Consider the following 27,061-nt stretch of genomic DNA (forward strand, 5'->3'; position numbering starts at 1 on the left):
AGGACTGTCCCACAATTTGCATTCTAAAATCAAGATAACTGCCCTTGCTGCGGAGAGAGGCCCACCTCCCAGCGACAGCATCGCAGGCTTGATACAAAATAGAAAAGAGCCCAGTAGCACCTTTAAGACTAACCAACTTTACTGTAGCATAAGCTTTCGAAAACCACAGCTCTCTTCATCAAATGCATCGTCAGCTTTCGAGAACCACAGCTCTCTTCATCAGATGCAGAACTGTGGCTCTCGAAAGCTTATGCTACAGTAAAGTTGGTTAGTCTTAAAGGTGCTACTGGACTCTTTTCTATTTTGCTACTGCAGACGAACACGGCTAACTCCTCTCAGGCTTGATACAATAACTGAGATCAAACTTCATTAGCCCGAGCTGTATTAGCACAAGAGGGCCTCCTCGCCTGCACCTTCTGACTTCTTAAAATCCACCTTGCAAAGTAGATCGCCAGTATTATTTTTCAAACCAAAGAAGTGGCCTTGCTGAAATCACTTGCATTCATATGTGTATTTCATACACGTGCATAAATACGAAGCCTCACAGTTTCACTAGCAAAAAAGGGTCTGCCATCAAATACACACACACACACACACACACTCAACAGTCTGTGGCTGGCTACTGTTGCATTCCATACCACCGAAACGGAGAGACACATCCGCTTAACCCCGTATGGCAGCTCTGTCCGTTTAGGGTTGAAGACGTCGCCTCTTAAATGCAGCATCAGCACAGGAGGAACCCCCCCCCCCCCGTGCGCTCCCCCCAAGCCTCCTCCTTCAGAGGACTGATTCTTTCGATTCTAGATCCGTAGAACTAGGCGAAGAGGTGGCAAGAGCTTGGTCCTTGTGCATTACCAGCGGTGAGGTTTCTGCTTCAGCCTTACAGTTTGGAACGGCTTCGACATAAACTTCACTCAGTTCTGGCTCTTTCTCCTTCATTTCTTTTTGATTCAGGTGGTGAAGGATTCCGGCTCCAAAGGCATCTCCTTCTACATTCACAACAGTGGTGGTCCGGTCCCTGGGAAAACATACCAGCAGCTTGAACATGGGGTGTTTTTGCACAGTCACGAATATATACCCCTAGTATTAAACAAAATACAAAGAGGCACCTGCAGTCACAGTCTGTTTTCAGAGAGCATTCACATTCCAGACCTATTAGGCACAAACAGCCAGTGATTCCGCACACATTGGATAGTGCACTTCCAATCCTCTTTATAGATCATTTGGAACAGATTTATGCGTGTGCGGAACAAAAAATCCACCTCAAACGATTGATAAAGTGCATTGAAAGTGCATTATCCAACGTGTGCGGAATCAGCAATCATATCTGACTGTTTTCTGACTGAACATGATTCTCTTTTTGACATGCGCCACTAAGGAGAGCCGGATACCTGAATCTCAAGATGCTGCATTGCTTGAGGGGGGGGGGGGGGGAACAGTGCGTAATCTTTTTTTGTTTGGTCTCCTGGTTGTGGTGGAAAGTGCCATCAAGTCACAGCTGACCTACAGCAACCCCATAGGGTTTTCAAGGCAAGAGATGCTCAGAGGTGGTCTGCTACAGCCCGCCTCGGTGTAGTCACCCTATATTGCCTTGGCTGTTTCCCATCCAAGCACTAACCAGGGCAGAACCTGCTTAGCTTCCAAGGTCTGACAACGTCATGCTAACCTGGGCTATCCAGGTGAAGGCTTTATCTCCTACGCTATATGCTATATATATATATATAAAAAAAATTGCTCACTGCATCTTCCTCACTGCAGTTCTGGTTCACACACCAGCTGCCTGTCAAATGTTTGTCCTCTCCTCCCCTCCCTTCCATTTTGCTATTCTCCATTTCCAAGAGGGAAAGGGCAGAATAGCGACTTCCTTATTCTTTCCAACATGTACAAAAGAGGGAGACACGGGGAGATTCTCTCCTTGGTAAGAGTACAAGTAAAAGGGATTCTCCAGGCACAAAGTTTATCTGAAACAATGGCCAACGCAAGAGTCAGGAGGCTTTGATACAGGTGATGCCTAGTAGCTAGATTAGGAGATACAACAAGTTTGAATGTTTAAACATAGAACAGCCTCAATTACATAGTGGTGGTGGGGAGCTGGGAAACCTGTTTTTAAAGAACAGGGCGGGGGGGGGGGCCTAGACAAGAGAGGTTAACCCCTTCTCTTCAGTGCTTTTACTCCACACAGCTCTTCAAGAATTCCTCTCTCAGTTAAGATGCATCTGACAAAGACAGCTGTGGCTCTCTAAAGCTTATGCCACAATAAAGCTGGTTAGTCTTAAAGGTGCTATTGGACTCTTTACTAGTTTGCTACTACAGACTAACATGGCTAACTCCTCTGGATCTCTCAGTTAAGTAATTTCTCTGAGCCTGAGCTGTGAGAAGAGTGCCTGGAACATGGGCTACGGGAAGCTAAGCAGGCAGGCGAGGATTCTGCAGTCTTCACTGATGTGGCCCTCTTGCTTTTGAAACCACTTAGGGTTGCCAACTTCCAGGTGGGGCTTGGTGTCCCCCTGAATTACAACTGATCTCCAGACAGAAGAGATCAGTTCCCCTGTAGGACATGACAGCTTCAGAGGGTGGACTCTATGGCATCACACCCTGGCTGAGTCCATTCCACCACCACTCCAATTCCAACTTCTGCAAGCTCCACCCCCAAACCTCCAGGGATTTCCCAGCCTTGAGCTGGCAACCCACTCTACCTCCTTTCTGTAGTTCTGTGTTTAAACTCTTGGAACTTCCACCACATTTTTGCTTGGCCCTCGGCAAGAGGGAAGTCTTGAAACTGAGCAAAAGGGCACTTCAAATAAAAGGGGCCTCTCAAGGTACTTCACAGGTATACCCAAATCCAGATTCAGTTACGGTGGACTCTCTCCATATCATGTAATTCCATATCCAGTTCATGTCATTTGCCGCCCACTCAGGAGCATGCTGTCATCTGTGCAAAGAGCAGGCAGAGACATTCAGTACTTACACAATCCAGTCCACAGCCAAAATGAGGGAGATGTCATTGGTGGGAAGTCCAATGGCCTCCAAAATAATAGCAATGGTTAGAACTCCTCCAGCTGGGATCCCAGCCGCTCCGACACTGGACGCCGTGGCAGTCACACTGTCAACATGGACCAATGTAAGTTACTGTTGTGCTCCAGCTACATACACACTTTTTTTAAAAATTAAACATGCAAAACTTTTATTTCCATGGATGTTTTGGTTGCCCACAACAAATGCTCAAGACACCTACCTGTAAAACTAGATATGCTGTTTCAACAATATAAATCCAAGGTCAACACTGTTTATCAAACACTTATCAGCGTCAGGTTTAATTGCACATCGTACTCCCCGCTCAAAAGAAGCGGATGTCACCAAGCTGTGCAATGCCTCCCTGATTACTGTGGAGCATCTCATGCATAATTAGCTTCATTGTACATCTAGCCCCTACACTTCTGCAATTCCAATGATAATGTGTTCTATCCACTCAGCTCAACTAACAGCGATGACTTTCTCCAATGGAAAAGGCATTCTGGCTTACAGAAGATCCCCTTCCACAGGAAGTAGACGCTGTTTACTGAACAGGGAAATAGAATGCAGCTTCTTATTCTCAGACTACTGCCTGCTGGGAACGCTTATCCAGAAAACGCTGAAATACGGAGTTTATGTAGTAGGAGGGGAATATCACAGATAACTGGCATATCTCTACGAAGAGTATGATTTCTAAAATGGTACTTTAACCAAAGCACTGCATGACTAAGAGGAATGAATGCATGTAGTTAGTTTTTCTCCTGCACCTATATTTATTTACAGGCCGTTTTCACACTCTTTAACATCGCGCAAAACTCACGGAATGAGGGTATCTTCTTGGTGTAATTTCTGACCTCACCTCATCATGATTCTGTTTTTGTGGCGCGATGACATCAGAAATTGCATCACAAAGATGTCCTTGTTCCGCGAGTTTTGCGCCATGTTAAAGAGAGCCACAGTTTGCTTTCTCACTGCGACTCAAGGCGGATTACACAGTGTGAGATTAGTACAGTCAGTATCAAGGACATTTCTATAAACAATGACATTGGATAAATAAATTCAAGTTTACAAAGACATGGCATTAGCAAGGTTCCAATACAGAGTTGAAGAATTGCTGGAACAGAACATAAGAATTCTAGGACTGACATTAGACCACATGAAGCACGGGTAGCTCACAGGAGCATATGTTTAATGGCACCGCCTCCCTCCCTATGCTTCTCCACGGCAGCTTCGCTCTTCCAAACAGGGCCTCCTGCAGGTGCCACTCTGCACATCAGCGAAACTGACAGCAGCCCGTACATGGGCTTTCTCTGTGGTGGCCCCCACCCTGTAGAATGGCCAGCTTGATGAGGTGAGGAGAGCCCCCACTCCCCTGGCTTTCTACAAATGATGTAAAACCGAATTATTCAAAAAGACTTCTTACTCAGATAGGAGGACTGTATTGTCTCAAATGATTTGCTAAAGAGTTAGAAACCACAGACCTCGCCACTATGTTGTACTGGATTTCTACTAATGCTATGTCTTTGTGAACTTGTAGCTATTTGCCCTGTGGCACTGTTTATGGAAATGTCCTTGAAACTGACTGTACTGGCCTCACACTGTGTAATCCGCCTTGAGTCTCAGTGAGAAAGATGGACTATAAATGACGTAAGTAAATAAATAAAAATATATATAGTTGGGCTAAGTGGTCCATTCATGGGCCGTTTCCACACGGCTTACCTGAAGCTGGGCCATGGTGCAACGTTGCGACGGCGCGCAAAACTCGCACGAGAAAATGCGATATTTTGCGTTTTCCCCGGCACGTTCTGCAACGTTGCGCCATGGCCCGGCTTCAGGTAAGCCGTGTGGAAACGGCCATGCTGTTAAAGAGACGGGCTATTTATTGAACGCTGGTGTTTTTTTTTCACAGATTCCAGGCGCCTCCAATTTCAAAGCGGAAGCAGGCGGTTTGGCTTTCTTTTCTTCAGCGTCTTTTACCCGGCACAGGAAAGAGTGGGAAATCCTGTTCTCAGAAAAGATACTGAAGAAACGAAAGCCAAACTGCCTGCTTCTGCATTGAAATCGGAGGCGCCTGGAATCTGTGAAAAAACCCGCCAGCGTCCAATAAATAGCCCGTCTCTTTAACAGCATGTGGAAACGGCCATGGGCAGCAACCGAAATTCATACAGCATTTGATGGAGAAAAGCTGGTTCAATTACATATAAACTTACAGAATGGTAAAGATCTGTCCAGCATCAAGGTCAAAGTTATTCAGCTGAGCAATAAATACCGCAGCCATACACTGAAAAATAGCCGCTCCATCCATGTTCACAGTAGCCCCAATAGGCAAGATAAATCTGCTAATTCTCTTGTCGACTCCGTTGTTTTCTTCAATGCACTTGATCATAGATGGAAGAGTGGCAGAGCTACATGCAGTCAAGGAGAAAGGAAAGAAATTTTCTGGCATCTTCTGGATGGAATAAACATCCATTATGCCGCATTTTGGATTTGTGCTGTTCCAAGAAGCTAGAGTTCCTTTATATGTCCAAGAAACACATCCAAATTGTATTTTTTTTTTAAAAAAAAGGTCTGGAATACATTTTGAACTATTATTTCTGTTTCAGCATTACAATGAGTCAGAGTTTAAAACTAGAATATTTAGGCTGGACTGGATTTCAATGTTTTCGCAATTGGCAAAAGAGGCCAGGGCTTAAACAGACAGAAACATCTCTGCCAACTAAAACTGTGGCTGTTTTCACACTGCTAACCGGCCATGGAACATCGCACCAAGCTCCCGGAACAACAGTGTTTTTCTGGCGCGATTTTGCACGAGAACCATTTTCGCGCGAAATCGCACCAGAAAAACGCTGTCATTCCAGGAGCTTGGAATGATGTTCCATGGCCGGTTAGCAGTATGAAAACCGCCTGTGTACCTACAGCCTACTCTACAATGGAGATATTTTCAGTCAACCATTTAAGTTCTGACACCCATATATCAAAGCAGTGGTCTTCAACTATTTCCAAACCCAGGACTCACTAAGCAAAGGACCCACTGAGCCACAAGCACGCAACAGGAAGTGAGGTGACATCAGAGTCACCTAACAGGAAGAGGTGGAACCAAAATCATGACCTCACCAGTGCCAAGGCGAGGACCATGTGTAGTAGACCAAAAGAGCTGGAGACAGGAAATGCAAGCCAAATGCCAGGAGGCGTATTGTAGGAACACACAAGTTAAGAAGAATGGAAGACTCCTCTTTGCCACTGAGCGAGTCAGCTTTGCTGTCCCGCTGCTCTTCTCAAGATGCACAAGAAGAGTAACAGAAGGCACGGAGCCTTTGCTCTCTGCGCGGGAGGTCCTTTCAGAAGGCAACAACAACAAAAGGCTGCTCTATAGGGGTCCAAAACCCACCAAGCCAGGCTCTGAGACATGACTGGAGGGCTGAAGATCTCTGTGATGAAGTATTCAGGTAGTGACTATCCCACCTCACACTCTGAGAACAGCGAAAGCGACATCACAAGAGCTCCCCTAAATGCAACAAAGTGAATAGAGGCCCTCTAGAGCAACGTAATTCTCATTTTGCAAACAAATACCACTACCACCCCGCAAATCGACTAACCTGGAACAAGTAGCAAAGGCTGTCGTAAGTGGTGTAATAAGCCCCAACAGAAAAGAGAAAGGGTTTTTGCGTGTGAATGCAAAATAAATAAGGGGTAAAATGATTCCGCCGTGGATGATGTGGCCCAGAATCGATGCAAAGATGTATTTTCCAAGACTTGTCACTAGCAAGACGACATCTTCCATTTCTACAATCTTGCTTCCGACAAGGAACATAATGCCCAGAGGCACATACCTGCATAAAATGAGTGATAAACATCAGAAAGAACCACATCTTTAAAACGGCACATGCAATTCGGAACCAAACTGTGTCCAGAATGCAACAAGCTCATCAACATCTTGACAGAACATTGTCACAGGGTGTTTTAAATTTGTGAGAACACCCAGTTCAACGTTTGTAGTTTTAAAAACAACAACAACTAAGATTTGCATCACTGTCCACCCCCGCCCCCACATACAAACGGTTACTTGCTCAAAAATCTCCGGGTTGCCCGGGGCTTATTTTTGGCTTGAGTTTGAAATACCCCAGCTTCCCAGTGAAAAATATATTAAAACAAAGATTTTTCATGGGCAGAGTGATGATGGCTTAAGTTGGGGGTAACCAGAAAATTTTCTGCAGCATTCTCTCGCTCATCCCCACACGCAAAAGGGGCCCAAAGATCCTTAGGAGAAGAGGCTGGTGCTCAGACCCACCCCACCAAGTCGCCAGCAATGAGACAACTTTGCAGTTCAGTGGAGGGTTTGGATACAGAGTGCAGGAATTAACATTGAGACGGAAATCCAAGCGTCACACATATCCTCTTCTTGAGCTGCCTGCTAGGCTAGGCAAAGGCAAGGTTGACCCTGCTCCCAGCACAGAAAGAAACAAAGGGACATGGTTGCGAATTTTGGCTTGGAAAATTCCTGGAGATTTGGGAGTGATGCCTAGGGAGGAGACGTAGCTCAGTGGGGGAAGTGATGCTACAGAGCTTTCTCTCCAAAGCAGCCATTTTCTCCAGGAAAAATGTTATCTGTAGACTGGAGAAGGGTTGTAATTCCTGGAGAGCTCCAAGCTGTACCCTGAGGTTATTAACTCTAGGTAGGTCGGACTTGTGCGTGGACCTGCTGCAAGTAATGATGCGCGCCGGGAGGCTTGGAAACACAAGGGCACTGCTGTGCACTGCTGACACCGAGAAGATCCCAATCTATATAGCTATTATTTTTGTTAAAATAGATTATTTTTAAAAAGGATTAAGATGTGCCTCCAGAGAGATTCAAAGGTTTTCAGGCAGCAAGCCACAATCTTTCTTTTCATCCAGTCTCTTAATTCAAGGTTTTATACTAATATATAACATTCAATTTACATACCGCTCTACTGGACAACTTAACGCCCACTCAGAGCGGTTTACAAAGTATGTTATTATTATCTACACAACAATCACTCTGTGAGGTGGGTGGGGCTGAGAGAGCTCTGAGGGAGCTGTGACTAGCCCAAGGTCACCCAGCTGGCTTCAAGCAGAGGAGCGGGGAATCAAACCCGGTTCTCTAGATTAGAGTCCTGCCGCTCTTAACCACTACATCAAACTGCCACTCTGCTTCTGGATAATTTTACTCTGTTTTATGCCCTTGGCCTGTTTTTTAATGATTTGTTTTTATACTGAGACTTTATTCTTTTAGTTATAAGTGGACAGATTGTCTAATTGTTATGCCTTGTCCAGGTATCTTTCCTCATGGCTGTGTCTCTGTTGAGGCAATACTGCAGTATCATTTGTAGCACTAGATGTACTATGTTTCATGCCTAAGTCCTAATGGACAAACCGCCAGCAACAAGAGGCACAAGCTACTCTCTTGGCTGAGCCATTTTCATTTTATTTTCTTTCACAGGATTTATTTCCTGCCTTTCCATTGTCACAAGAGCCAAGTATTTTGTGAGTGAAGTTACAACCAACTGATGGCCATTGCAGCAAGGAGTTTTCAAGGCAAGTTAGAAGCAGAGGTGGTTTGCCAGTGCCTTCCTCCTCTGCTTAGTCCTAGCAAAATAACAGGGTGGAAACCGTGGAAAACACCTGAAAGCAAACTACATAGTGCCCAGGTGATTGGGCACATAGGGAAGAGATTCAGAGAAATATCCTAGAGAGATGTGTTGTGTTAGGGAAGCCGAAACATGGCCGAATCCACATTACCTCCGCGCGTCCCGGTGTTGCACTAAATGTCCGCGAAACACCCGGAAGTATAGCGTCTTTCAAGCGCGATTTCTGAATCGCGCTTGAAAGACACTATACTTCCGGGTGTTTCGCGGAGATTTAGTGCAACACCGGGACGCGCGGAGGTAATGTGGATTCGGCCCATGTCTTTATAGAAAGAACACTCATTTTGGAAAAAAGCCTTTCTTTTTACCCAGTCTTTTAAATAGAGGTTTTACACTCTGCTTCTGGATAATTTTACTCTGTTTTATGCTCTTGGCCTGTTTTTTAATGATTTGTTTTCATACTGAGACTTTATTCTTTCAGTTGTAAGTGGACAGACTGTTTAATTGTTATGCCTTGTCCAGAAAGCCAGTTTGGTGTAGTGGTTAAGAGTGTGGGACTCTAATCTGGAGAACCAGGTTTGATTCCCCACTCCTCCACTTGAAGCCAGCTGGGTGACCTTGGGTCAATTGCAGCTTCTAGGAGCTCTCTCAGCCCCACCCACAGGGTGTTTTGTTGTGGGGATGATAACAACATACTTTGTAAACTGCTCTGAGTGGGCATTAAGTTGTCCTGAAGGGCGGTATATAAATCAAATGTTGTTGTTGTTATGTTATTTAAAAAGGGGGAGATGGTGGGTGGATTCAAAAAGAGTAGGAAAGGGGACAAAATACAAAACACAGGGAAGAGCACACTATCACAGTTTCTCAAATATAAGCAGTACAGTTGATCTAACTCCTCTTCACCTAGTTTTTAAATATGTTTTTATAAGGTAATATTGTTTTAAAAAGACCTTTCTTTCTTACATACGCTCCTCTGCTATACAAAATCATCCAGTTTCATTTTTTAAAAATTGTAAATAGGTGGCATCCATCCATTCTCTCATGGCAAAACTATTACCCCTGTCCAAGTTAGCATATGGGAAATTGGCTACCGGTACCAATGCTCGATTGAGGTGTGAACCAAGGGGTGTCATAGTATTTTAAAAAGCTGTATGGTAGGCCCTCAGAAATAGGGAAAACCAAACAAATGTTGTGTGTGCGTGTGCGTAGTCTCCCCCACCCCCATCAGATACCAGCAGTTTGTGTCAAATTGTCTGACCCTTTAATCTTGGGCAGAGAGGTTTTCTACAGCTTGCTAATTAGGATTTCAAAGAGATTCCAAATACCAGAAAAATTAACAAAGCAGTACTGAGAATTCCTGTTCGTTGCATTCTCAAAGCTGAAAAGTATGCCCGTAATCTACAAAGAGGAGGATTATGCAGTGAAAAGATTAACTTTAGTATTGGCTTAGCTGGCCAGAAACAAAAGGCCGTCACCTATCCATTTGTACAATATCACATGAATTAAGAGTCTTGGGCTGCCTTAACACAAATCCCTAGTGACGGGCCTTAACATAAAGGCCTAATTCCTGCTGGATTTGTTCTACTGCTGGGGGACCAATTTCTCTCTCCTCAGGCAACATACACACGCAGCCTTCCCAAAATGGATTTCAAATGAAGGCTGGCAATGGGAAGGTACATCTGACTTCTATTTTTGGTTCCTCCCAAGGAAGATTAAAGATACTTCCTTTTTTATGAGCCAGCCAACACCCAAAGGCAGACACCTCTGCCTTAATTCTCTGAAAACTTCAGCAGCAACTATCTAACAGACAAAAAAAAGTAACAAACCATACAAACCAAAGAAAAAAAATAAACCTAAAGGATAAAAAAACCACCTATATAAACGACAAGGAAGCTTTTGATTTTCTCCGCAATAAGTATTAGTATTTTCAATTTTTTTTTACTTTATGTTAAAAATAAAAGCTTTTTTCTCTAATGTCTAAATTCCTTAGTCCATAAATCCATGAATCATCATGTATAAAGTCTATAAGGGGTTTCCATCCCCACAGTAAATGAACTTATTGTCTTCTCTCTAATCATCGAAGTTTTGCCATTGTATCTTTATGGGTTTTTTTTCTTTTTCTTTTATGAAATTCCTAACTAAAACTGCAGCAGCAATTCACATAAAGGGAACTGCTTGTAGGATGTGAAAGAACACCCAACTTGAATGTTACGGCCTCTAAAGAACACTGAACTGGGTAGATATTGCACAACAACCTAAAACAGCGCTGCATGCGCAAGTTTGCCTTTTAATGATTCGTCTCTAGGGACCCAGTGAAGGAACGGGAATTGAACTGTTGGTGAAAGATGTATGTTGGCTCAGGGGATGTGAGAAGCAGAACCTTCTACTAGGGCAACAGCCTAGGACTTGTCTTGCTCCCTGCCACATTCCCCTGAGATGACTGGAAGATTAGGGTTACCCACCTGGAGGTGGGTAACCCTAACCGCTTCCCTCCTTCTCTAATTCTTCATGCAAAGGTAGTCCAGAGAGGTCTGAACTAGCCACTTTGCATGACCATGTTGTTCGCCATTCTCTCTAGGCAGCTTCTGAAAATTTTGTAACACTTCCTATTGTTCTGTGACCAGTTGCGAAGAAGTCTTTAGCTGACCTCAGCAATTTATTACCGTAAACTGTTGTCTTCTGTTTATTTGATAATCAGTGCTCAATAACTGAACGTTTTTTTCTGCATGAGCTCATTCCACCTTTTTATTACCACAACGAAGTAGTCACACATTACGATTCCTATGAATACAAACTGAGTTTACAATTTTCTGCTTCTGTACAATCACTCTACCCAGCCAAGTGTGAAGCCTTCCTCCAGCAGAAGAGGCTCTTCCTCCAGCGGAAAACTCTGCATTTAGCTAGAAGAGTGGTAGGATACAGCTTATTGTGAAGATGAACAAGGGTTGCAAGCCCCCTTGGCATAGAATCCCCCACCCCTGTGGCAGTGGTAATTTTTTTCTTAAAAAATTGCCTGTCCTCTCTAGGAATCGACAGGAACTGTATGGTTTTACTATAGAGTTTCTCCCAATTTCTAGAGGCTTGTCATCACTTCAACGTCTTCCTGGAAGTGACATCTCACCATCGTGGCCGGTATAGAACCCTCATGTCATACTAATCTCTCACTGGGTAATATTTTCTTTTAAAACGTTTCTACATGATCCAGAAAAATACTCATTTCCTTTTATAAAGAATGAAGGTGGGGGGGGGGGGGGGCTGCCACTGAAGAACCTCAAAGGAAAAGGCCACAGTTACAAGGACTAATATCATCTTGTGTGTGTGCCTTCAGCTGCCGTATATTCTACTCACAAGCTCCTATGAAATTATATCATTGTGTATAACCTGTCTTTTGCATAAAGAAAAACACACTGTGCTGTAACAAAACGATACAGAAAGAAGCACAGAGTAAAGAGTTAGGTATTGAAGACTATACCACTGTATACAGTTTGTACTATCTGTTGCTGTGAAGTACGATTCTACTATGTAATTTTTGCACTGTTTACTTGGTTATGTTAATACTGATGCTTTGCTTCACCAGTTTTTGATCTGTGGTTGGTTCCAGATTACTACGTCAAGCCTATCACATTGTCAACTGGGTGTCCCATATTGCTGATTTTATTGTATATGTAAAGCCACCTTGGCTCCCAATGAGGCAATCAATCAATAATAAATACTCAGCCAGCTCAGATTTCATACCGGCAAACCTGCACACAGTCATGCCAGTTTCCCCCTTAAGTAGATCCCCACAAGTTTTATCTATTCTGTAAAACTGCATATTCAAAAATTGTGTCGTCTATTAGAATGACAGATACAAACCCATCACACATACTAGCAGCTTTGTGCTGGTTTCACAGATACCAACACGCACATTTTTGCCAGGGAATACCATTCTGTTTTAAATAACACTCACCACATAATCCAAGATACTAAAACCATGGTTGCCTCGTTGAATGAATTAAAGAAACGAATGAGCTCTTCTCCTTCAGGGCCAAGCTTCTTCAAGGCTACTCCCAAAAACAAAGCAAACAGGACTAGACCCAGAATGTTCATTCCTTCGATTTCAGTACCAACAGGGATCTGAAGAAGAGAAAAAGTCACAGTGTAACAACTCTGAGCTACCGTTGAGTAAATGTTTTATCTCTGCATTGGTATTAGCTTCACTCAACAGAGAATGGTTTTCTGTAAACTGTGCCAAACTGAATTATTCAGGACAGCTTTTTTACACAGGTGAGAGGACTGTGCCATACCAAAATGGCTCAGAGAGATGCTCTGGTAAAAGGGTAGGGAGTGCAGACTATACCACTGTGTACCGCCTGTTGCTATAAATATGCTCCTACTGGATAGTTCTGTGCCATGTAACATGTCATGTCAATTCGCTTAAGTTTTGTTTCAACATTGTTTTCAGCTCTGTATCAGATTTCAACTTGTTTTCAAATTTCTGCCATTTTTACCCTTACAATTTCTGCAACTGTATTGTTTACTGAATGTTTCTTGAACGTCCCAGCCATTTGACTGTATTGTCCTACACTGTATAATCCATCTTGAGTCCTGGTGAGAAAGGAGGACTATAAACAGCTAAAATAAAATAATAAATGGATGGACGGATGGAGATGTCACACAAAGTATTACAAGACATTTGGGTTGATCTTAAAGTAGCCTCTCTCTGGACACAGGAAGAAAGCTTTTGAGAATAGTCCATCGGAAAAAATTCAGTGGATCCGCCATAACCTTTAAATAATTCTTGTGATGCTACGTATCATTATGTTGGGAAATTTTAATTGGCTTCTGTTATTGGGAAGACAATAGGAGACTTATTGACATTAATTCCTGAGATCATTTTGTTGATTATCTTGAAATACTCCACTAGGATTTCAACGGCTAAAGATTTCCTGTACATGATGACTCAGGACAAAGTTGTGAAAAACAATTGATTAAATAGCAAAGGAGACATTATGTAGATATGTTGTTTGTTATTGTGATGGAAGACTCAATAAGGATGTTAAAAGTTTTCATAAGGCCATTTAATAAAAGCAAGAGAATTACAAACACAGTATTTCTGTTAAAGGTATTAAAAAGTGATTATGCTAGCAATGGTCAAGTGAGCATATCTTGCAGTATTTGCATCACATGTGAATGGTATTCATGAATGACAGAAAACAGTATGCTTTATGGGCAATGTAAGCTTAAATTTCACATTTAAGAGTTATTTAATAATATTAATTGCCGACACTTTTTCTATATATGATTACAACAGCAAGACTACTATATGCTCAAAATTGGAAGAAGTCGACTCTGCCTATAATGGAGGAATGGTTGATAATGATGATGGAACTGGCTGAGATGAAAAAGTTTACTTCACTGATTAGAAAACGGTCAATAAGTTCATTTGTTGATGAATGGAAACCCTTCATAGACAATTTATATGGAATAGATAACAATGATTTGATGATTTATGAATTTATAGATTAAGAGATTTTGACTTTAGAAAAAAGAGAGCTGTTAATTATTGCTTTGAGAAAGTGTAGATTTGACATATGAATATTTGTTTTGGAGAAAATCAGGACTTTTTTTCAGGGGGAACACGGGGGAACGGAGTTCTGGAACCGCTTGAAAATGGTCATGTGGCTGGTGGCCCCGCCCCCTGATTTCCAGACAGAGGGGAGTTGAGATTGCCCTCCGCGCTGCTCAGCGGCGTGGAGGGCAATCTAAGCTCCCCTCTGCCTGGAGATCAGGGGGCGGGGCCACCAGCCATGTGACCATTTTCTCTGAGGGCAACCCACTGAGTTCCACCACCTCTTTTCCCAGAAAAAAAGCCCTGGAGAAAATCAAAAACCTTTTAGTTTAGATTGTTTTTTTTTGTTTTATTTCTGTATTATATATATTTTTGTATGTTTATTAGTTGTTTTTGTTTCTGTTATTAGTTGTTTTTTTGTTTTATTAGTATATGTGTAATTGTAGTTTTTAGGATTTTAAGTTTTAAGGGTTTTTTTAATTTATATAAAACCTTTAATTAAAAAAATAAAAAAGAGTTATTTAATAATATTAAGTGCCGCCAAGTCACGATCAGCTTATAGTGATTCCTTATGAGGTTTTCAAGTCAAGAGATGAGCAGAGGTGGTTTGCCATTGCCTTCCTCTGCATCGAAATATTTTCTTTCTGAGATAACTCAGAGATGACCGATATTTCAACTGCTGTAAAACTAAACTTAAGCAAAAGAAAAACGTTTCACTACAACTTGAAGTATCATGCTGTGTTCTAGGTCACACTGCATTCCATAACATGAGAGCCCAGAAAGAATAAAAACAAGGTGTGTCCACTATAAGCAAAATGACATTTAGATCTTAAGGGAAAAAAACAAAAGAGTGGGGTGGTGGCAATTTCATTACCATTTGTTTATAAAAAGGCACCCAAATTGTAATATTAAGACACCCAGTTACTTCACTGTACTTATTCATTACAATTTCCCTTATGCATACACACATATTAAACAATGCCAAGAAGTGTTCGTAGCACATAGCGAATAATGAATATGAAATGCCACAAGGTAAACCTATTACACTCTAGTCATGGGAAGCCCAAACCAGGATATGTTAAGGCAGACCATCTGGGGGTCTGTATGGTAAACGTCGCTCAGGTACATGGCAGGGGAGGCATTTCAAGGGGAAATGATTGACAGGGTAAGGATTAAGCAATCTCTTTCCTCCAGTAACAGCTGCCAACTTCCAAGCAGTCACGGCCACCAAGACAGACCTTCCAAACACGAGGCTGCAGAATAACATGTCCTTTGTTCCAGAGAAAACTGCTTGAATTGGAAGACGTGTTAAATTCACAGCCCCTTGCTCCAACGTAAACTACACGGAGAGTCAGAAACTCTATTAAGAAGGTGCCTTCAAGGTCTTGGCAGGCACTGGCCCAACAAAATTCTTGATTTTTTAAAAACATCTTTTAACCTCATAAAGTGGTTTGCCACACAGCACTCAGACCTAATGTCTTAAACTAAAATTGAAACCAGACGTGGCCGGGGGTGCAGGAATTGGTTCTACAATTCTTTCGACCTTGCCTTCTGACCCTAAAGTACTACACACTGGTTGGCCTCCAATAAGCCCCAACTCAACAACTTTGCCAGAACAGAAAGATTTTACAGGCATTCCAAAAAAGTCTCTTTAATCTTCAAAACCTTTCAAGCGTGGTGGTGGGGGGGGATTTTACTTTAGAATAAAATTATACGCCGCGGTTACTACAGGCATTGTAAGTCATTTTCTCATGTTCATGACGTCTTTGTAGTCCAATCACTGCCGTATTACAATGTCGAGAATGCTTCCCATTCAGGAATCAAAACAAAATAAAAAACCAATCATCAAGGAACACCCAAATCCATTCATTTGGACCCTTACCTGAAAGTGTCCAAATATCCTACCACACTATTATAGAAAAAAATGAAGTTAGCCTGCTTGACTGAGAGTTTGAAGGCCAAGCCAGTGCCTGACAGACCCTTCAATCTACAGGGGTACCTGATTCCCTCAAAGTAGTGAATCGATACACAGTGGGATACAGTAGGGCAGGATGTCCCTTTGTTTCCTTTGTTTTTAATGATGCCAATCCTCATAAGCAGAAATGTTTTAAATGAACCGACAGTTTGGGGCAGTCATTGTTAAGACATAGCAATCTGGGGGCATTAATGTTCCAACTCTAAGTACACGACAGAAAGCCAATCGACTAAATTCAGTCATTCTCAGTGTACATAGGATTAAGTTGCATACATATGATCTCGTTTTATTAACGAGTTGGGTTCAATATCAGTTTTAGCCTTTTTTTAATCCTGAGAAATGTTTAAGATCCATTCAAAGCTGCTCCATGTTTCTTGCTGTTTTTGAATGCTGGGTTTTAATAACTTTCAACGTGTTTTAGAAATCGCCTTCGTCAGGTTCCCTGGAGAGAAAGGGTAGAAGTTTGCCAGGTAAATAAATGGATCCTGGATAAGGCACAGGATTGTTTTCTTCTGTTCTTATAATGTGTGAACAGTACAGAAATAATAGGGGCTTTTTGTACAGCCTTCAGAAGTATGACAAGCTGCCTGCGTATGAACAAGCCCCCCAAGTCTGCCATTCTTGATACCTGAATGCTGGCCCCCAAATTGCCATGCAACGAAACTATCTCAGTATACAACCCGGGGAACAAAGATTTCAAACACTCATGAAACAGTTTTTAAGAATTTTTAAATAGTGCAAAGTGCCAAGACGATTAATATAATAAATACAATTTCATGAAATTCAACTGGTAGAGACAAAGTTCATACGGTAAAGGGTCCAACCGGTGAAGATCACACCACTAATAACTTTTTCTTTCTCTTTCATAGATAGGATAAATGGTAAAGACCATCATATTGTCTAGAAGAACTAGAGCTGAACGTTCCTTCAAACATACAGCGGAATCATTTGCCAACTGGGTGATATGTGAGAATTGGGTTTGGTGACTATCTTTGAAGGTTATGCCTGTGAGGAAGTAAGAGTATGAAACGGGAATTGGTAATCTGCTAGCAAAACCCGTCAGCTGTATGTTTGAAGGAACGTTGAGCTCTAGTTCTTCTAGACAATATGATGGTCTTTCCATTTAACCTATCTATGAAAGAGAAAGAAAAAGTTATTAATGGTGTGATCTTCACCAGTTGGACCCTTTACCGTATGAACTTTGTCTCTACCAGTTGAATTTCATGAAATTGTATTTATTATATTAATTGTCTTTGCACTTGGCACTTGGCACTATTTAAAATTTCTTAAAAACTGTTTCATGAGTGTTTGAAATCTTTGTTCCCTGGGTTGTATACTGAGACTGTTTAACCTGTCTGGGTTTAACCTGTCCTCCCCTTGTAGCCACCTCATGCAAGGAAACTAAGCAGCAGCTCAGGGCAGCAGCTCCTGTGTCAGATTCACTCTTCTCTACGCTACCCACAGAGTCAAACGCTGATCCAAGTGACAGAAGTTAATGGCAAAGGCTGCACAGAAAGGCAAAGACTCACAGAGACTCTTCCTAGGTACTTTCCTTCTGTGGACTATATTCAAAAATCCTGTGTCCAGACAGGCTACTTTAAGATCAACCCAAATGTCTTGTAGTAATTTGTGTGACATCATCCGTTTGCCCTTTTTTTTTTTAGCTATTTATATTCATACCCCATTTCAATTTATCTTGTGGTTAAAAAGTCCTCAAAAATATTGTCCGTGGAAGCAAAAGTAAACCATGTTTTAGAACTTTCCAGATACCAGAGCCTAAAAACACACTTTCAGATAAAGCATAAAGTAATTGCAGGCACAACATTATTAACAACTGTATATTTTGTTTGAAACTGGGGTATTTTTGTGCCCCACGAATATCTCTGCGGTGAGGCACATTGTCTTCAGATTATCAGGAAAAGCCGTATCTCTCAGGAGCACTTAGAAATACTTCCCTGAACTAATTTTCTGGGGGGTGGAAACTCAGTATATTTTTCTTACCTTAAATATGTTATATGTGGAGGGAAAAAACAACACCCCAAATGGCAAAATCAGTAACTTTACAAGGTTGCTTTGTACCCAGGGTGCTTTTTGTTTACAAAAAGAAAAGCGTAAGCAGCTGTATCCTACCAGCTTTTTAAATCAATCCCTTCCAATGCCTTTCTGTACTGTAGCCACTATCCAAAAGCCCATGAGCCCCACCATAGGTCAGGTAAAGGTAGTCCTTTGTGCAAGCACCAAGTCATTACTGACCCACAGGGGGACGTTGCATCACAACATTTTCTTGTCAGATTTTTTGTTACGGGGTGGTTTGCCATTGCCTTCCCCAGTCATCTACACTTTACCCCCCAGGAAACTGGGTACTCATTTTACCGACCTTGGAAGGATGGAAGGCTGAGTCAATCTTGAGCCAGCTACCTGAACCCAGCTTCCGCCAGGATCTAACTCAGGTTGTGACTCGTGAGCAGAGCTTGGGCTGAAGTACTGCCGCTTACCACTCTGCCCCACCATAGCCTCAGCAAAAATCAAAAGGGATCCAACACTCCTCTTTCATCCACTGAAAAAGTCGTAGGATACAGCCAGTTGTTTACTAATCTGCATGTGACAATGTCCTAAAAGAGTAAGGTTGCAGAGCCACTCTTCTATGCATTCTGCTAAAAAAGGAGCAATTGGGGCATGAAATTCACCCTGTCAAACCTACTATATAAACGTGTGTGTTTCAGACGACTCACTTCATACCCTGGTGCGCCACCAGAGGGCGCTGCCACAGAGGGAAGAAGCCCAGGCAAGCCAGCCTATCCCTCAAGGAGCGTGCTGTGGCGGGAAGCCCAGGCTGGGATCAGGAGTGAAGCAAGCAGGAATGCCCAGCCCCCACCTTCACCCAGCTGGGATCAGGAGCAGAGCAGGTGGCAATGCCATCCCCCGCTTTCACCCAGCTGGGATCAGGAGCTGAGCAAGAAGCAAAGCCTATCCTCTTCCTTCACCCAGCTGGGATCAGGAGGGGAGCAGGCGGCAATGCCCATCCCCCAGTTCACTCAGCTGGGATCAGGAGGGGTTTAACTCACAAAACGAAGAGGTACCCCCACGCTGAATGCAAGTCCAGAGGTGGGAAGACCGCAAGTGAATGGTAGAAAATAGTCAGTACACCCAAAAGTACAAAAATCAATACTCTAATGTATAATCAATAAATATTGCAATCATATCACAAACATGTATAGACCGTAAGTCAAAAACAGATTATATGTGAATCAATAGCAGGCAAGCCGCTCCTTATACTCTTTGAAGTCCAACAGGGGTAGTCCTCCACTTGTACAAAGGGATGTGATAAGTGGAAAGGAACAAGTAAGTCCAAATGAGTAAAGTTCCACAGTGGGTAGAGTTCAAATTTCTTCCTTGAACAGGTATGCTGTCCCAGATGTAGTATGGACATATAAGATCCCTGCCCCAAAACCTGGACCGGCAAATTAGGAAATGCCCACCTGCCCACCCTCCCCTTTCTAGAGCCCGTTCTATTTTTTCCCCACAACAGGCTTTGTTGCTAGCTACTAATAAACAATACAAGTTGTGAAGATATAGCAAGGATATGCTTGAACCAAAATATTGCTTACTTACCTTTTCAAAGGTAATGTTTCCAACAGTTGTGTTTCGTATTATCATTTTATAGTCTGTGGCATACTGTAAAGAAAATAAACACTTTGATTAATATTTGATGCATCGCTGAACAAGTATAAATGTTTCTTATTTTACAACCTGTAAACTCACATCCATTCCCCCCCCCCCAATATCTGAGTCTGGAAACTGTCAGGCATGAAGCAATACAGATTAAGAGTTTGGATTTTGCTATTAGAACAGATTTGCCAGAATAATCAATATTTTCTCAAAGTTAAAGCCCTTATTCTGCCAAAAACAACTTCAACAAACTTTTATTAATATTACTGTTTGGCATTCTTAGATTTTACAGAACAAGAGAATGCTGTTGGGTGCCTCAAATACTAGAAATCTACAGAAAAAAGATATTGCTGCAGATACTATACGGAGGCCCAATTTGGAGGTTTGGAAATTTACAACCATTAGAAGTTATTCAAAATAAATTTGGATGATAAAGACTCTGTCAAAACCATCCATTGCTAGCACGGTTGATGGATAAAGGGCTATGCTGGATCTGATGTGTTAATACAGGAACAGCGCCTCTAATTTTCTATGTTATTGCTATGATTTTAATTATTATGTATTCTAATTTTAAATGGACATTTGAAGGGTTTTAATTGGCATTGAGACTGTTTGCATTTCAGTTTTCTCTTGGTGTTGTTTGCTAAGGCTATGAGCAAACGCAATAAAGTTTACGGTTGATTGATTAATACTATAATTGGCTTCCTGAAGTCAATGGCATCTCCAGTGAATGATTAATCCTAGTTAAGCAGTCCCCTCCTGTCACATCTACACTGGCCATTTTGACACGAGAGGGGGAAAGGACTTACCCACTTAGCACAAGTGGGAAGATGGAAGCTTGTTTGTTGTTGTTTTTTGCCCAACTGCCTAAAGAGCTGGAAATAAGAGCTGCCCTAGCAAAGTTTACCTTGCAACGCCAGCCCTGGGTTCTTCCACACTACGCAAGGGAGAACCTCCCTTCCTACATTTCAGGGCTGAAACTCACACAGGGGTGTGCAGACATTCAAAAGTACATTCAGTATTCACACTCAGACAGGTGTGGCATTGGGCCAGATGTCCATACATCAAGTCGAACACCTGCAGAGAGCCTTATGCGCATACAGGTGTGCACGCAAAGGCTTTCCCATACAACAGGGACTGCTGCAAAAAGCAGGGTCCTGAACACATGTAGACAGCACTTGTCTGTGCACAGGGCTACATGACTGAACGCACAGATGCCGCAGCCCAGCTCCCTTCTACATCTGTAAGACGTTTGTTGCTTTCGAGTATCTGCACAGCCCTCTAGTCCATCTCAGAAAGAGGACAGCAAACTGTTCCATAACCAAAAAGGAGGAAGTTAAGCTGCCTTCAAGCCACACGGCTGCCAGGAGGACCGCGGTCTATGTCTGCAGTCCTGCACTCAGTTATGCATCCTCAGACTGTGATCCTTGGAGAAGGCTGTTCCCACGGAGCACAGGGGCAACTGCTTCTGTAGGCTTAAGGAGTGGGATGTTTCAGCCCCACAGAAGTCAAATGCATCTTGAAGCTAACGCGCCAGGCATTTCAGACTTAAAGCACACACACACACACACACACACACACACACACACACACACACATAAAAACAAGAGCAACAACTTTACCGATCGAAAGGCTGCTACAACGAGGTTCGATGGAAACAAGTTTCTGCAAAGGAATGAACCACCAAAACAAACAGAGATTAGGTTTGATTACCACTAATAAAGCGTTATTAATTGTTTTTTCATCAGGCTAATATTATTTCTGTAACACGATTAAAATATTAATTCAGCATTTAAGAGGCCACATGATCAGTTTTTACACCAATGGTATTAAATACTTGCCACCAGGGCTTTTTTTCAGCGGGAACGCGGTGGAATGGAGTTCTGACACCTCTTGAAAATGGTCACATGGCTGGTGGCCCCGCCCCCTGATCTCCAGACAGAGGGGAGTTGAGATTGCCCTCCACACTGGTGGCGTGGAGGGCAATCTAAACTCCCCTCTGTCTGGCATTCACTGGCCATGTAACCATTTTTGTCGAGGGCGATTTAAACTTTAAACAACTCCCCCCCCGTTCCAGCTGACCCAAAGTGACGTCATTGTGCGGTCCTGAGTTCCACCACCTCTTTTCCCAGAAAAAAAGCCCTGCTTGCCACTATGGAACATGACAAACAAATTCTGGTTGAATGAACAAATACCTCCGTCAACTGTCATACGGGACTTCCCTCAAAGTGTAAAATGTGCTGAGAGAAAAAGAGCATCTTATTTCCTAAAGTGTAATATGTCTCACAGAGGAGGCCCTGTAAAGTCCCCTTTCCTTCACCCAACGGTAACCTTGATGAACCCAAAGAGAGTTCCAGCCTACAATAAATTACAGCCCAAAACTAGATAGGGCTCCCTCGGCAATAGAATTCCAACCACAACAAATTACTCCAGAGGGATCCCAAGCAGTTATTCGTATATTTTTAAATATTTTTTAAAGTGCAAAAGTGCAACGTGCTAATAGATGTGCAGCTAATAAATATACCACAATGCAATTAACAATGACAAACCAGCACAATCAATATATACAATAATTAAGAAGTCATAATATACAAAATGTAAAAGTCCGACTGGTGAAGAGTCATAAATATTCTTCCAATTTTACAGATGTTACTTTTATAGAAGCGACCAACAGGCAAATGAAGACGAACTGAAGCTGAATGCTACTTCCGAGCAATCAGCCAGAGAAGAAGCTGAACGTATCTTTTAACAATCAGCCAACACTGCAGAGGTATTGAACTGATACACAATTATCAGCAACTGCAAAATGCAAATAAACTACCATGGAACAATTTCATGAAAATGAGGAAAGAAATCATATATTGAAAGGCACTTGAAAAGAAGTTTGCTCTTCTGACTTCCTTTTACAGTGCTAAAGCTCAAGATCAGCGTAAATCATGCAAAAATATAAATCATGAAAAATGTGGAAGAGGAAGTTCTTGGCCCCTGCTGTACATACAGCTCATCCTCTGCTCCATTTCAACCCTACCCCTCCCACCACCACCATAACGAAAAAATTGTCAAGGTGAAAAACAGATAAGGAAGAACCGCAATGCAGATAAACAGGGGGGAAATATGGTGCTGCAGAAAAAAATCGTGAATTTATTCAAAATAAATACTCTACTCAGCCTTCTATCCTTTCGAGGTCAGTACAATGAGGACCCAGTTTCCTGGGGGTAAAGTGTAGATGACCGGGGAAGGCAATGGCAAACCACCACATAAAAAGTCTGCCAAGAAAACATCGTGATGTGATGTCCCCCGCATGGGTCAGTAATGACTCGGTGCTTGCACAGGGGACTACCTTTACCTTTACTCTCAGTACTTGCAAACAAATGTACTATAACAAAATGAGGAATGACAACACAGAGACAAATGAAGTTCAAACACTAGACAGGACTCCAGATGTAGCCTTGCTTCAATGGATTCTTCTCCAGTATATAGATACCAAGCTGACAAAAATGTTGTTCTGACCTCTTATGAAAATGAATCCGTTTAGTACAAGATATAGCAGAGGACACTCAAGCTAAATATTATGATTAAAAAAAAATCATAATAAAGAACTCTACAGAGCCTTTTAAATACAGCTGCAGTTTGAAACATTTCCTATTCATTTAATAATGCTAATTCGCTCTTGCTGATCACACAATTAAACATTCCTTGTTTACACTTGGCCTAAAGGGAGCCACAACAATTCACCAATCAATAATTCTTAATATATTCACAGTGTTTGCTGTGGCACTGTATTTTTTCCCAAAATTGTCAAGACAGCATCCAGTTTATTTGAATCCTGCCAAGAAGTGCCACCACTCAACTTCTGAAGAAGTTGCTAGCGTCGAAGGATCAACGGCAGGTCCCTTCTTTAAAGGCCGTCTATTTCTGGAAATATCACCTCTACTGGTTCCATCCTCTCTGTACTGGCTCCTGCTCAACAAAACGTGTCATTCTATTCCTGGCAGACAGTAAGATTCTCTAAAGTGACATAATGCAACTCGTCAGAGTCCAGTACCATTCAGAAATTCCCTCTAAACCAAGGAGAAGGCATTTCATATCCGTAATAGTAGGGGTGTGTTGTTGTGTGCTAAATATGCTCAGACCACCACAGCATGGGCTAGGTCAGGAAAGCTCCCACTCTCCTGGCTTTCTGCAAATTGTGCAGACACGTAATAGGAGAAAAACAACGGGCAACCCCGGTAACTACAGACAGGAAAACAACAAGACCAGGGATTCACAAAGATATACAAAATTAATATTAATAGTTCAAAGTGCAAACGTGCAAAATTGTGTCAAATTTGAATAAATACAGTATAGAGTTACAGAGTCCATCAATAACCAATTCATACAATACAAAATATATATCTACGGTCCATAACATTCATTAGACAATTGTAAAGTGCAAAATGCTATCAATGAAAAGCCGCCAGTGGGTGGAATGCGGTGCAAGATGTACAGCGTCCTTTTCAATTAGACATTGGTCCGTCCACACCACCGTCTTGTGAGCCGTAGGAGAAGATGCTTTTGTATAATATGCTGCACTTTGTGCCCAGTCCTAATTGTTGTACGCCCAGGATGAAGTGAGTTTGTACTCACGAAACGGGTTATTGAAAAATTGCCTGCATATTCCCGTCAGCGATTCTCTACGCATTTATATATTTATTCTATGGACTGCTAAGAGATAACATCTTGCACCGCATTCCACCCACTGGCGGCTTTTCATTGATAGCATTTTGCACTTTACAATTGTCTAATGAATGTTATGGACCGTAGATATATATTTTGTATTGTATGAATTGGTTATTGATGGACTCTGTAACTCTATACTGTATTTATTCAAATTTGACACAATTTTGCACGTTTGCACTTTGAACTATTAATATTAATTTTGTATATCTTTGTGAATCCCTGGTCTTGTTGTTTTCCAGACACGTAATAGGGCTGTACTGTAAGGAAATGGTTCAAAGAGATGCTTTGATAAAGGGACTGGGACTGTAGACTATACTACTGTGCACTGTTGCTGTATTTATTATGTCGCGTCAAATTGATTATGGTTTGTTTCAACATTGTTTCAGCTCTTTATCAGATTTCCACTTGTTTTCAAATTTCTGCAGTTTATAGAGTTATCACATTGTTTATTGAACGTCCCAGCTATTATGTTGAACTGCACTGTATAATCCACCTTGAGTCTCAGTGAGAAAGGAAGACAATAAATAATGTAACCAAATGAACAAAGTGGGGGATGTAGCATGAGAAACACAACAGAGAGATTTGGCATGGAAATACCACTCATTCTAGTCCAAGTTTAATTTTATGATTCTGTATTCAGTTATGAGAAGCCTGCGCCTGCAAATTCACCCCCGCTAGATCAATCCAAGCATTCAGATCACACGGCATAAAAGACAGAGAACAGGTGCGGCAGAGGGGGAGGAAAAATGCCTGCAAAGTAAATAGTTCCAGTGTGCTGCTAAAGACTTGATGAAAAAGATCCTAGATTAGGGGCAGAAATACAATAGGCTTGCATGGTCTATTATAGGCCAGGGAAAGTGAGCCAGAAAGACTGGGGAGACAAAGGGAAGAGCTGTTATCTGCACCAGCGATAAACTGTTTGGTCTCCACTGCTCTCTAAACAAGTCACAATGTATGAACTTTCCCACAGTCACGAATAGACGCTCAAGTACACAGCCATCCCAGGAACTGCCACTATCAGCGTTTTTCAGCCTTTCTGTTGATTTATCCCTGTCCCTTGCTGCAGCACTAGACATGAATGGAAATAATTCAGTCTTTTTTTTAATTAAGTGAAAGCCAATGTAGTGTAGTGAAGTGATTACCATGTCAGACAAGGATCTGGGAGATCCAGGTTCAAATCCCCAGTCTGCTGTAGAAGCTTGCTGGGCAACTTTGGGCCCGTCACACACTCTGAGACTAACCTACCTCACAGGGCTGTTGTGAGGATAATATGCAGGCAAGAACGATCCAAGCCATTCTGGGTCCCCACTGGGGAGAAAGGCCGCGTATAGATGAAGTTAATTTTTAAAAATCATTTTCTTTACTATACAGGGTTCCCCCCCCCCCAATTTATTTTAGTTAAGTTCAGCCAGACCAACACCAGTGGTCTCTGGAAGCATAAGACCTAGGCAGTGTATTTCCTTGGCAGTCTTTGAATAGACATTTAAAAACTGAATTCAAGAAAGTATTTTTTACAATCTGAAATCTGTGTCTACACTGCAGGGATGTCGGATGCTTCATGGCCGTTCCTTCTCTTTCAGCCAATGTGACAAGCAGCTCCCTTTTCAACCAAGAACAGACACGGGAGTCAGCAACTGGCAGCCTAAGGTCCCAATCCACCCCATGCAGCATGGCTGCAGCGCCCAAGGATCTCCTCATTAGGCACTACTTCCTCTTCACCACACTTATGAGCACAGGAGCGCCAGTGTGGTGAAGTGGTGTGCTTGTGGGCCTAGGATCTGGGAGAACCACTTTCAAATGCCTGCTCTGCCAGTATTGTGTACTGAGCCTGGAGCTCAGAATGACTGCAGCCCAGAGTGATTTCAGCCAAAACAAAGCTCTTTATTGTAAGCCAGGACAGACAACAGCAGACACTACTCACTAGACACACACTCACAAGCTGGACACACTCACAAGCCCTCATTATATACACAGAAACCCTGCCCCAATAATAGCCAGCAACCAATAAGAACGTGTATGTTAGAATGCCATCATTTGCACAAACTATAGACAACGTAGTGTGCAGGCAGGCCACTGATTGGTCTTTATTTGAGAGGACTGACTGGCTGCTGCCCCCGGAAAGTAACCAATGAAGATGCATATGAATGTACCCACTGAGGGTTAAGTGCAGGCAATGTAACCAATGACAATGAAGTGTGTTAGGAACCTTGCCATGTTATGAAGCTCAACACAATGCATAACATTTAATATGATATAGTAGAGGCCTTATCCGGCCTAACTCAGCCCAATACACAACAGCCATGGAAGCTCAGCAGGTGATCTTGGGCCAATCACACCTTCTCAGCCTAACCCACCTCACAGGATTGACATGAGGATAAAATGGAGGAGGGAAGAACCATGCACACCACCCATACGACAAAAACATGAGGCAGGCAGACAAGGGTTAGACAAATTCTCCTTCAACCCCCTACCCTGCTGGCAAAAAACAAGACTCCGCTTACGCGTCCAACCATTTGCCAGCATCTTGATGCA

At 42.4% G+C, this 27,061-nt stretch overlaps 1 protein-coding gene across 1 annotated transcript in view; it reads right to left on the reverse strand.

Moving 5' to 3' along the window:
• Positions 1–254: 254 nt before the first annotated feature.
• The window catches only part of SLC1A4 (solute carrier family 1 member 4), a 37,044-nt gene continuing 10,237 nt past the window's right edge, over positions 255–27,061 (reverse strand). The window contains exons 2-8 of the mRNA XM_054995638.1: positions 21,433–21,475; positions 19,754–19,816; positions 12,565–12,731; positions 6,609–6,842; positions 5,223–5,417; positions 2,969–3,103; positions 255–1,018 (exon numbers count right to left, since the gene is read on the reverse strand). Coding sequence (XP_054851613.1) covers positions 778–1,018; positions 2,969–3,103; positions 5,223–5,417; positions 6,609–6,842; positions 12,565–12,731; positions 19,754–19,816; positions 21,433–21,475 — 1,078 coding nt within the window. The 3' untranslated portion in view covers positions 255–777. The remainder of the gene's footprint in view (positions 1,019–2,968; positions 3,104–5,222; positions 5,418–6,608; positions 6,843–12,564; positions 12,732–19,753; positions 19,817–21,432; positions 21,476–27,061) is intronic.

This window comes from Eublepharis macularius, chromosome 1 (genome assembly GCF_028583425.1).
Source record: "Eublepharis macularius isolate TG4126 chromosome 1, MPM_Emac_v1.0, whole genome shotgun sequence".
NCBI classification, from domain to species: domain Eukaryota; kingdom Metazoa; phylum Chordata; class Lepidosauria; order Squamata; family Eublepharidae; genus Eublepharis; species Eublepharis macularius.